Genomic DNA, 12,471 nt, shown 5'->3' with positions numbered 1-12,471 from the left:
GGATATTTGATATATAGGGGAGGGGAGTCTTGTTTCATGCCGAGCTTTGTGTTCTCTTCAGCTTAAGGGTATATATATATATATATATATATCTGCCGGTGTTCCCATTCCTCTTAACAGACTTGGGGGAGGGGGGGGGGGGGGGGGGGGGGGGGAGCAGCTGAAACCTGTCTGACCCTTTGAGTTCATTTCCATCTAGATTTCATCTCTCTGTCTACAGTGTTTCAGCATAACGGCACACCCTTGTGTTATTTTGTCTGCTGTGGGAGGGCTGGAAGACGATTAATAATTTACGAATTTTACTGCAGGAATGTTGAATTGTCCATTAAGCAAGCAATATGGGGTAAGTAATGGTATTCATTGTCTCCGTTGACAAGTCCAGGGATTATTTACCCAGTCTTTGATCATCAGTCATTCCAAATTAACCTTCACTTGACTAGGGTGTGAGTATTTCATTTGCTCCGAATGACGTGGATTTTCACCAGATTTCAATTAAAGGCCAATGAAAGGAAAGCTGATTTTCCAGGGTGTAGTTTACCATGGTTACCAGACATCTTGTACAGATGAAACAATAACCAGAACAGCAAGATATTTTGCCCTTCATTAAAGCTATAAAAAAAAAAAATCACTTCCCAGAAACTATGCAGGTTTTGGATTTATTAGTCATAGCGTATTTGTCTCTCACAGTTTATATTGGTCATAACTGATGCACGACGGCTTCTCCACACACCTCATCGGAGTTCAAGTCCAGGGGCCTCGTCACAGAAACTTCCTAAGTCAGAAATTAGGATGACATTTAGAATTTTTGGTATCACAGAAACATGTTTCCTAACTATTTTGGAAAAAAAAAAAATCCTATCTTATAGGAATTAAGCTATTACAGAACTGTCCTAATTTAGGAATTTCCAAAGTTAGGAATCCTAAATTAGGATGGCATAGACCCTGTCCTAAATTCAAAGTAACTGACAAAAACGGCAGCAGCGCTCTTGTAAAGTCTGTATGGTAATGAAGATGAGGAACACGAACACAGAAATGTAATGATCGAAAGGCAGCTCAGACCATATGATGACGCTTTAAATTTCCCGGACTAGGTATGAATGGGTATGTGAATCGACTGCCAAGATGATTAATTTTGAATTTGATTGATGTGCTACGTCCGGCTCCGGAGAGGCCCACGCGGAGGTGTGGGGCTCTGCCAATGCTTGGTCAGATCTCAGATACACTTCATTTTCTCCACTTGTCTTCACTTGGTACTGAGTCACAGTATTTACACAAGAGAGTCCTCTTTGTGCAATCCTGGTTTAGTTTACAACATAAGGAAAGAACTGACTTTCATTTGATTCATAAGACCCCGTCAGATGCCAAATATGCAATTAGTCACCTGAGAGGTCTTATTTTTTTACGTTTGGAATTCGGTGATTGTAGTTGATCCCTTAACCTCTGTTCATGTACATTTTCTCTCCTTGGCTTTTAAGAGCTGGAAAGGTCTAAGGATTGAAAACTGAATGCATAGAATGAAATATAACGAAGGATCGTGTACACTGGCTTTTCAAATGTACAAAGGGGGGGGGGGGCTTGCTCTGATCACTAGTGGTCTGACCCATGGAGTAAAACACTAAAACAAAGGCCTCTCTATAGGACTGATCATAGAGTCTCGGGTGAGTAAAAGGATCGCTACAATGGTTTTGTCTGTCGTCTTGGCCCCATGGAAATGAGCTACGGATGTCTCAGCACCTGAAAACACTACAGAGTCAAACCTTTTTTCCATGTTTCCACAAGAGAGTCCTCTTCGTGCAATCCTGGTTTAATTTACAACATAAGGAAAGAACTGTCTTTCATTTGATTCATGAGGCCCTGTCAGATGCCAAATATTCAATTAGTGACCGAAGAGGGGTTTTTTTTTCTGTTCTGGAATTCGGTTATTTTAGTTGATCCCATTAACCTCTGTTCATGTACATTTTGTGTCCTTGGCTTTTAAAGTGTAAAGTTTGAAAACTGTTTATTTAACACTGTGAAAGCAGAACACGTGGAATGGAATTTAACAAATGGTGGTATTCATTGGCTTTTCAAACAATCAAGGACATTATAGTTACAGTCTTGGCAATAACTTCAGTTGCCAGAGTTTAATTTTTTAAGTGAAAACTCAAAACAATGATAACTTGTAAAGGTGAGGTGTCATAGCTTTGCTTTGGAAATTCAAACTTCTTTGAAAAGTAACTCATTCTATGTAGCAATTATGTGTGATAATATGCTTGATGAGGACTGATTAGAATATACACTAGACATACACGGTTGCTTTTTAATATAGATGCATTTTACACAAAGATGATCTTCATTATCTGACAATTTGTAGCAAACGTATCATCATCATGTTCGGTCTCTCATTTCGTTCCGTGGGGCATTGGTGCATGTGATGAAGTTGTACTCAAGGACAACTAGAATATTGTGAACCGAAAATCTCCCGAGGTGCATCTTCCAATGACACCCTGCGCTCTACAAAAAAACAAAACAAAAAATCCCCACTTGGTGCCAGCCTAAGGGGAATGGGTTTCTTCTTTTTAGTTTTAGATCCTCACACATTTTTCCTATCTGACCTAAAGAAAGGTTTTGCTTTCCATTGTCACTTTAGGCTTGCTTACTGGTCGTCCCAGGTCAGATAAGCTGTAAAGCAGATCTGTGATAACATCTATTGTAAAATAACACTGTACACCTAAAGCTGAATCGAACTGACCACGAAATATCGCATGGAACTCGTTGTTAAAAACTATTTCACTGGTTTAAAAGTTCGGTGTACTTTTCATTCTGCTCTTAAACTCTTTCACCGTCTACTTTACCTCTGGACTAATCAATAATCCGATATTCGCTGAGACAGTCGTAATCCAATAGCTACACTCAAGGTCTAAGAGAGACAGGATGGGCCACTTGGCAAACTGTAACAGAAGCTCTCAGGCCAATCAGCGTGAGACAGGGAACAGACACCACAAGCCTTTGTCTGGTGGGGAGGTAAGAGGCGATTAGTTTGCAGCCACAGTGCCACTGGTTATTGCGAGTGCACTGACTCTTAACGATCAGAAATGAGGGTGGGAAATGCCATTGAGCTCTGATGAACTTCTGTACATGTACATGAAAGTCAAATAAAAGCATCTCAAGAAATCACATGTAAAATAATTTATTGACAAATTATTTTATTGACAGAATGTGTTTACAATCAGAACAAATGATCATGTACACCATATAAGGAAGATGCTCAAATCTAAATTTACAATGTATTTCTTTCTTCTTTTCCTTCTAGAGTTACTTTGCAAGGCATGCAAGTTCTTCAAAAACTGGGAGCGTAAAGCTACATCTACATTCAGATTCATACTTACACACATATCAGAAATAGATGCGCATTATACACACATCTGGCAATGGGCTCAACCCAAATATGGAAAATAAAACTACTCTACACACATCCTCTCTACACTCTACAAATGAACATATTAACAGTTGTTCTACATTCGATCAAGTCGAAGCTACATTCTGCCACTAAACGTAAGAGGAAACAAGTATTTTCTTGCATGTAAGGTTTTTCTCACTGTTGTAAGTAAACTGGTGAGATTACATAAGGATGTTCATAACTGGTTGAATGTAAGTTTAGGTATGTCCACCTCATTGAAGCCTGGCTGATCTCATTTTTCATTGCAGTGTAATAGTGACATGACTGAGAAATGCTGAGAATTCAAAGACAGGTCTTCTGCTTGTCCTCACAGCAGTGCTTGTTTGTTTCCTGTCATAGATTCTTTTATGATCTTCTAGATCATTCCAGCCAACCAAGGTGGAAGGAATAGTCCAACGGTTCCCAGAATGCACACCAGTACAAACATCCAGAGGAATATCCTGTCTATCACCATGGCGACATATTTCCAGTCTTCTCTCACCTGGTTGAACAGAAAAAAACAAAACAAAAAAAAAAAAAAAGAAAGAAAGAAAGAAAGAAAATCAGACTCGGTCATTTCAAATCCCATGCTGCACGTTTCTCTCATGATTGTCAATTTCAAATTGATTTTTTGGATCACTGGTTTTTCCCAAGATGCCTTTCTCTGTGCTGCCTGTCATTTGTGGCAAGTTAATGAAAAATCCTCAGTGGGAGAAATCAAGCTTGAAGGCAGTCAGAGAGACAGCTCATGTAATTGTGATTTTCATGCTTTAGGTGTTTGCTATGCTCATTGATCCTTTTGTTAAATCCATTTCGTTGGATTATTTGCCTAGGTTAGCTAGTGCAGTAACCTGTTATGCTGGCTGGCAAGATATTGTCACAAAGTTATTGTATTATAACTAGCAACCTTGGCCACTGAATAGAACAAGCATTTGAATATAAGTTAGGTGTATACATCAGTGTGCCGATGCGAGTGACTTCAGGTATTAAAGAACAGCGTGGAACAATGACAGAGCAATCTTAAGATTACTCATGAACAGCAATCATCAAAGCACCAGACTCTAGTGACAGAAACTGAAACTCAAAAGTTCCTTGGCATTAAAAACAAAGTAAAAACGATACCCTTCACAAAAAAAAAAAAATATCAGGGATATCACAATTACTGCATTAAAACTTGTGATTACTTTATAACTGCAATATCGAAATGTCTTGCGTAATTTGTGTAGGTAAGGTTTGGGTTACTGTCACTCAACAGCGGCGAAACTAGATACCTTTATCTTCTGGATGACAAATTTCACTTTAAAAGGCATTCAGACGGATCTTTGAGTAAAACTAAAGCTGTATGCACATACTACAGTGACTCATTGTCTTACCAATGCAGCCCCAACATCTTGTAGTACATTTAAGCGCAAAGCACACTTCTGCTTGTGTTGCTAGCGGGAAAACAGGCCATGTTAGACAAGTTAAACTTGACGGATGCAGCCAGAGAGGACCCTTTAGCAAAGTGACCACCAGTAAATGAACTAATGTTATTGCTGAACGGATTGCCATGCACCGTTGCAGACGAGGTTACCCAACAATGTTATTCTAATAGCCACCTGTCAATTGTATATAGCCAAGTGCCAAGTGGATTTTCATGGATGAGATACTTTGTAGACAGGTTACCATTGGATACCTACTTATATTCACTAAAGATCAACAAAGGTAAAGATCAGTAAAAGTCTGCTGTTGTTGATTCTAACTATTCGTCATGGTTGTCCTCACTACAAGCACAGCGGTGCAAACATTGACATTTATTATTGTAAATTCATATTAATATTTATTTGCACAGTTATTCAAAAAACATGTCAGTCGAGTTGTTTTAAAACAGATGTTTGATTATTTGGGATTAGTTATAACAAAATGTGCAACTGATAAAATAGTCAAATATAAAAAAAATTCCCACTATATTCCTGCTAGAATAGCAATAGCTTGACCACGTGTTAAAAAAATACAAAAACAAATAAACAAACCAGAAACTTACTGAGAAATCAGTGTCTTCAGCTCTAAGATGATCAGCAATGTATTGAACCCCTTCAATGGCAAGTTGCAAAGATGGGGACACTGTACTGACCAGGTCCTGGGTTGTTGGCCCTTTACAAGAAGAACTGCTGGAGCTTGAAGTTTGTGGATCCGACAGCATGTGCCTCTTGCACAACCCTTGGCCATCATTTCCATCTTCTACGGGACTATGTTTCTGCAAGCCCGAGCAGCCATGCAGGTGACAGTGCTGTGAACCTTTCCCATCTGTAAAAACACTTTCAACACTGTTGTGGCTTGCCTTAAGAGGGATGGTCTCAGATTTAACTCTGCAGGCAGGGAGGTGATGAAGCTGAGGGCCAAGAGGTGTGGTGGGGCAGGTGGAAGGACTAGAGGCTGCAGAGGAGGTGCCTGTCGTAAGGCCCAGCTGGGCTGAATCCTCCTGGAGGATGGAGTATTGGCTGTTAGGTGATTTACTGAACAGCTGGCCCTTAGAGACTGGTTCTTCTGGCAGAAGGCCTGAAGATAATGGAAGGGCTGATGGTGCCAGGATTTGGGGACTGTCTGGATGAAAACTCAAGAAGGTGTTTCCAGGCAAAACGGAGTGGGAGACATCTGTGGTCCTGTGAATCATCTCAATGAGTTTCTTACAGTTCCTCTTTCCTGTGGCGGGTGGGCGTTTCATGAACAGGTAGCGAGGAACCAGGTGGAGGAACACCTGACGGACCCAGTGAGGCATGCTGTGGGTTCGGGGTGAACGGTGATGGACGTTCAACACAAACACGGTGATGATGATGGAGAGGGTGACGAAGATCATGGTAAAGAGCAGATACTCGCCAATGAGTGGGATGACCAGCGAGGTGGACGGGATGATTTCGGTGATAAGCAAGAGAAAGACGGTGAGGGAGAGAAGTACAGATATACAGAGTGTGATCTTTTCACCACAGTCGGATGGAAGGTAGAAAACCAGCACCGTCAGACAGGAAATAAGCAAACAGGGAATGATGAGGTTAATGGTGTAGAAAAGAGGAAGACGGCGGATGATGAAGGAGTAAGTGATGTCAGGATAGATCTCTGTGCAGCACTCGTACTTCTTGGTGTTGTAAGTTCCTACTGCTTTTACGATGATCCACTCTCCACTCTCCCAGTAGTCCATCTGATCCACTTGGCTGCCCATGCTCACTAGGTCTATTTTGGCACGATCATATGTCCAGGAGCCGAATTTCATGGTGCAGTTCTGCTGGTCGAAAGGGAAGAATGTGACATCGATGCTGCAGGAACTCTTGTAGATTGCAGGAGGCATCCACTTGATTCTGCCATCATAGAATAGCTGAGCTTTCGTTAGATGGGTGACTGCAAAGTCACCATCAGCGCTAGAAGACAAATTCAACACCTGCAGTTGCATTATATCAAATATCTAAAGCACCACACAAATGCTTTGTGTTGCCTATAGGACTTGCAGGAAACTTGCTGACTGAAATATGCTTGGTAGCAGATTACAGAAACCATATATATTGGAAACCAAACCAAAAAGAACAACTCTGTGGCCATAAATGACACACAATGTATTGAATCTCACGCTGACCTTCATTTTCTGTCAGCCATTTAAATTTCCTCTCTCACCATGTCATCCAAACTGATACCAGTTCTTTCACGCTTTTCATCTATAATTTTCATTTTAATGAACTGAATGGAAAATATGATGGGTTATTTTTACTGCCACATAATTCCTACCAGACCTCCTGCCCTTTTCTCTCCATCTCATATTTTAATAGAATAAAGGTATGACATTGGAATAAAGGACATATCTGAACTGGAAAAAGAACCATTTCACTCGAGTTTGTCTTCTGGTAATGAACTCTTGTTCATTCAAAGGTCAGCTATAGTCTTTACTAAACCTGACAATGGTCAATAGATAGTCTAAGCCACCAGCAGAAAATATATTCAATGCAAGCCCTGACTACAAAGACAAGGACCAAATGAAAAACTAAATAGACAATGGATTAGGAGTTGATGATTAAAATGTTATAGGACCTTGAAATAAATGTAAAATAATGCAACAGATTAAGACCTTCATTAGATGTTTGTATTCACTTTGATCATAATTCCTAGAACATAAGTGTTTACACTTGTGTCCAATGTACACTTGGTAATTCACGCTTGACAGAAGATGTAGTATAAGTATTGGTGTGTTGTTTTACTATAATTACTGTAATTATTGAGAAATATTTAATATCATAACACACTTGTTATAAAGTACAATGTCAGGTCTCCAGATGATCTCTGATGGGATTCGTATGGACGTGACATTTTCGTACTCCTCTGGGTTCCAGCGGAGCTTGTAGTCATTCCATTCCTGCAGAAAAAAAAACTTTGTGTTGTTCTTTTCCTTTAAGAGAAGTTACTTGTGTTTGAGCAGGTGTGGTATTGTCAGTGATAGTGAAAAAAATACAGTGCAATTCTTATTAAAAATCAAATGAATTTAACGTACTTGTTTCACCCATACGTTGGTGGTCATCATCTGGTTTTTCTCATCCTGTCAAAACCAGACCAAGTCACAGGAAATCAACACATTGGATAAATATAGTCTAAAAAAAAAAAAAAAAAAAGATAATAAAAAAGGAAACATCTTTTCAGAGCTCCTGACTTTTGGAATGTGACACAGAAAATTTACAAATTGCACCATAATTTTCTAAAACAGGTATGGGGTCTCACTCAAAATATCTCATTAATGATCTTGAGTCTACAGACACATTATTATGTTAGATATTATTGTTTTATGGCTGTACATATAACAGACATCTATCTCTTTAAAGGATTAAAAAATATATGACCTTCACTGGTTTTGAATCAATACTCACCACATCAATGAGTTGGGCTATGGACAGACCAAAGTGGACCAACACGACGTCTGAGATGTTGGCTACGGGGCGGGATAGCTTGTTGTATCGGGTGAATAGAGATTTCAGAAGCCTCTCCTCTGCATGAGCACGTGCTGGGGTGAAGGAAAGTACTACATGGGGAGGATGCAGAGGAGCGGATGCTTTAATAGAGGCTTCAACACGATCAGTTTCTATCGATGCTTCAGCCAATAATTTGCTTCTTCTGTGGATATTAGCACTTGTTTTTGTGTTATGCTACCTATTATTAGCCCACCAAGATTTGAGACATAATAACTATAACTAAATAACTAAATAACGAAAACAAGCTAAATTAACTGTCTAACTAACTAACCATCTAAGTAGCTAACTACATAACTACCAAAAGAACTGAAATGTTTTTGAATAATTAATACGATTAATACAACCCAGGATGCGTTTTGTCCATCAGTGTAATGTAGTTCACCACTTCAGGTACGTTGCTCATTGCTCGGTGTTGAACACATTAATTCCAATTTTGATTGAAAAACAAGGAATTTTTAGCTCACACTATATCTTTCTTTCAGAACAGAGACTGAGAAAAGTTTGAATTACAAAGACTGCAGTTATGACACAGATTGTAAATACTTTTAAATTTTTTCCAGCCGTAATAACTTCTGTTGACTGTCTAAATATTCTGTTTGGCAGGATCTTCTCTCTTTCTTTCAGCCAAATCCTCTCAACAGTTCTGATTGTTTTAAACGATAATTGCATAAATATTTGTATGAGTTTGACATTTAAGGCTTGCTCAGCTCAAACATTCTAACTGGACTGTTGAGTTTCATGTTACTGACTTGTTGAATTTCACAACAACATCCCTGGTGAAATTTTTAAGACATCTCTTCCGTCTGCTAATTTATGTAATTCAGCTTTATACCGTAACAAGAAAAGTAACAAAAATAAAGATCTCTGGTGAACACATGACCTTGTCAAGACAAAATAGCTGAGCAGAACAGGAACTAAAAACAGCAGCCAAACAGAAATTCTGAGTGGATGTACTTTACCATACGAGCTATGATAGCAGAGCAGAATCACATGTAGGCAGCTTCCTCTCATTCTCCTGGATGAGTTCCTTCACTCGGTTCTGTTCCCTCTCTGATTATGGTTAAAGAGATTCCACAGTTTACAGTTTCCACTAATTTTATCCATTCATGTTTCTGTTCATTCTTGTGTCCAGGTGGCTTTCAGTCACTGAGATTCTAGCTGACATAGATTAAGTAGAAGACCGAGTCCTTAGAGGGGTTGGTATCGCACTGAATGATGCACCTCTGTTTCTTTCCTGGTCCCTGCACATAAATGCTTACCCAGTTTCTCAACTTTGTAATGCAATTAACAGAGGATGTCTCCTTCGACGTGCCTCCTCAATTGCAGTCTTTCTCTGGATTCTCTCCCTACCTCCTCCCCCTCATGTTCTCCCACTTTTAACCTTTCTCCATCCGTCTCTCCTTCCCTCCCTCCCTCCCCCCATCTCTCTCTCTCTGCTTCTCTCTCTGCTTCTCTCTCTCCCTCTCTCTCTCTCTCTCTCTCTCTCTCTTCTGTATCCTCCCCCTCGCTTTCTTTTTGGCAGCTGGATGCAATGGGGGCACGCAATATATAAATGTGAGTGTGTGTGTGGGTGTGTGTGTGTGTGTGTTACCTTACACATACTCTCTCTTGGCATTTTTCTTGAGAGACCAGTGAATACCACAGTAAGTTGCTGACAGATGCAAATGATAGGCCTGCTTTGTTAGGTTTGACAGGTTTATGATATCTCACTTTATCTTTGACAACAGCGTCAAAACAACTAGATAAGTGACTCATCACATAGGATGTGTGGTAGTGATTTCATGACAGTTAAGTGCCCTGAGACAGTGATCTGGGAATGTGGTATTCAAGTGCAAACAAGAGAGGTTTACAGTACATCGTAATCACAGAGGGATCCAGAGGAATTTGATCGAGGCTGTGGAGACCTGTGCTGGTCAGTCGTATGTAATTGTTATGTATGTGTGCTGTTGATTACAGGTAATGATGTTATAACCTATTTAATAAAATGGAAACTATGTTTAATGTCGAACTATGTTTAATTTTATGTTTAATGTTTAGTATAACATTCCTGATGATGCCCAGAGAACCCGCTCCTGCATATGATGCCATTTGATGCCACTACATTATGTCACTTGCTGCTGTAAGTCATGCCCACAGGTTTTTGAAAGGATCTGTTTAATACCTAACACTCTATCCTCTATAGATATAGATAGATATCCATTGCCCCTATAGCCCCAGTCCTATGGCTAATGTCTCTTGCCACTTTAGACAATACCCCCAGTCCTATAAATTAAGCTTTTGGCAACTGATTGACGGTTTTCACAGAGTAAATGGTCTCACACATTTTACAGGTATACATTAGATTTTCTCTTAAAGCCAGAGAAAAGTAAAGGGGGTTGCCTTCTGATGTGACTGAGGGGGGACCAAGTCATCTAAATTCATAAGCTGTTCGGTCAGATGCCATCTCCAAATGACCAGCCAGGGATGTCCTCTGGACGAATGAATTCAACCTTGAATCACAACATGAGGATTTTCATTATACTCAACTGAGGAGAGGCAGAATAGATCAGAACTCTCTTTACAGTGTCCTCTGCTTCCATATTAAACACACACACACACACACACACCATATTCCAGATCAATATCACTCCGATTAAACCAGGATCTATTGCACATTAAATTGTAATGGACTATTTAGCGTTGCATTCTGATAGCGTGCTTAAAAAGTCATTTATAAAAGCTGATGGAATGAACATATGGGCATTACAATAACTTGATATGTAAGACAGAACACTCATTCAATAGATCATTCATAGCCGGCCAATATCTACTGAGCTCTTGAAATAATTAAAAAAAAGGTTAAATTAAGTAAATTTAAAAAATTATTCATGTCTTAAAACATGAACACAACTCTGTGCTGTCCTGACGATGCACAGCTGGAGTAGCTTTTTGTTGGAAGAGACACAAAGTCAAGGTTTGATTAGTTGGCTATGTCTGTTAGCCACCTGGCTCAAAAACTAGACACAGTGAGAGGTGTTCTGTCACAGGGGCTTTTTTTCTTACTTTCTTTTTTTTTTTTTTTTTTTTTTTTTTTTTTTTGCTTGATCAGACATGACAAGTCCCTCTCTGCCAAAAACCTCTTTTTGGCTTCTTTTTTTTTTTTTTATTTCAGTTTCTTAAAGGTTTTTTGCGATTCGTGTGGTGGTTGGTTTACAACCAAATTAAATGACAGCAGTTTGCCTGGGCCTCAGAGATCTTTGCATCTTTGCACGGTGAATAACCTTCAGTTAAAGATTGTATTTCAGATGTTCCTGTGTACCATTTTTTTCAGGGACAGTATTGATGTCTCAGACTTTTTTGGGGAGAGACTTTTTTTTTTGTCTAAAAAGTCTGTGATTATTATTCTGAAGTAAGCCTGCTGTTTTAGAGACCATAAATTGTAGACATGAGAGATAATTACCACAAAATTAAAAATGCAGGCTCTAAGTCTCAGGGACACCGGGGGACATTTGTCATTAACATACTGAATTGCCACCCTCATTTCCTATGTGTTTGTGTGTGTGTGTGTGTGTGTGTTTGTGATTTGTGGTTCGACACATGAAATCAATATTTTTCTGTCTTTCTTTCACCTTTGGTAAGGGAACAGGGCAGATATCAATAAATCCATTTGTTTACTTCACTGAGCTGAAAAAATTGCTGGCAATATCTGTTATATAATACTGTGAAGGAACATTGTCTTAATCATTATTTTCTCCTGGTCTGGTTGTATGGGTGGTGTGTAAGGCCATCTTGTTTGTTGTTTGATAAACAAACTGAATGATGAGAAATGTGTGACGTGTGTTCTTCACTTATACTGGAGAAGGTGAAATCTTTGTTTATGACATAAAAGATAGAGCAAAGGACAATGGTATTCTAAGCCATCTCTCTCTCTCTCTCTCTCTCTCTCTTCCTGTGTGTAAATTATGAAGAAGCTGCTGGTTGTCTGACAGGTATCCCTGTATGACTCTTCGCTGTGATTTTAAAGGTGTTAATTAAAATCTGGGTTTCAGGATGCTCCGGATTTGTTAGATCTCTAGACACGTATCATTCATG

General features: G+C 39.3%; 1 protein-coding gene across 1 annotated transcript; it reads right to left on the bottom strand.

The window, feature by feature from the left end:
- Nucleotides 1-3,794: 3,794 nt before the first annotated feature.
- Nucleotides 3,795-8,433, bottom strand: chrna4b (cholinergic receptor, nicotinic, alpha 4b). The gene is made up of 5 exons (XM_030791190.1): nucleotides 8,299-8,433; nucleotides 7,929-7,973; nucleotides 7,684-7,793; nucleotides 5,442-6,810; nucleotides 3,795-3,920 (listed from the first exon to the last, which is right to left on the bottom strand). The coding sequence occupies exons 2-5, from the start codon at nucleotides 7,956-7,958 to the stop codon at nucleotides 3,795-3,797; spliced, it is 1,635 nt and encodes a 544-aa protein (XP_030647050.1). The 5' UTR covers nucleotides 7,959-7,973; nucleotides 8,299-8,433.
- Nucleotides 8,434-12,471: the final 4,038 nt, after the last annotated feature.

This window comes from Chanos chanos, chromosome 14, assembly GCF_902362185.1.
Source record: "Chanos chanos chromosome 14, fChaCha1.1, whole genome shotgun sequence".
NCBI classification, from domain to species: domain Eukaryota; kingdom Metazoa; phylum Chordata; class Actinopteri; order Gonorynchiformes; family Chanidae; genus Chanos; species Chanos chanos.
Note: the sequence above shows the minus strand (reverse complement) of the source record. Positions and strands in the feature narration are given on the sequence as shown.

Excerpts from the sequence above, each read along its gene's own strand:
- chrna4b (XM_030791190.1), bottom strand. The coding sequence starts at position 7,958 with ATGATGACCACCAACGTATGGGTGAAACAA. Across the intron at positions 7,794-7,928 it reads CCAACGTATGGGTGAAACAA|GAATGGAATGACTACAAGCT; the intron begins GTACGTTAAATT and ends TTTTTTCTGCAG. Across the intron at positions 6,811-7,683 it reads GACATTGTACTTTATAACAA|CGCTGATGGTGACTTTGCAG; the intron begins GTGTGTTATGAT and ends TTTGTCTTCTAG.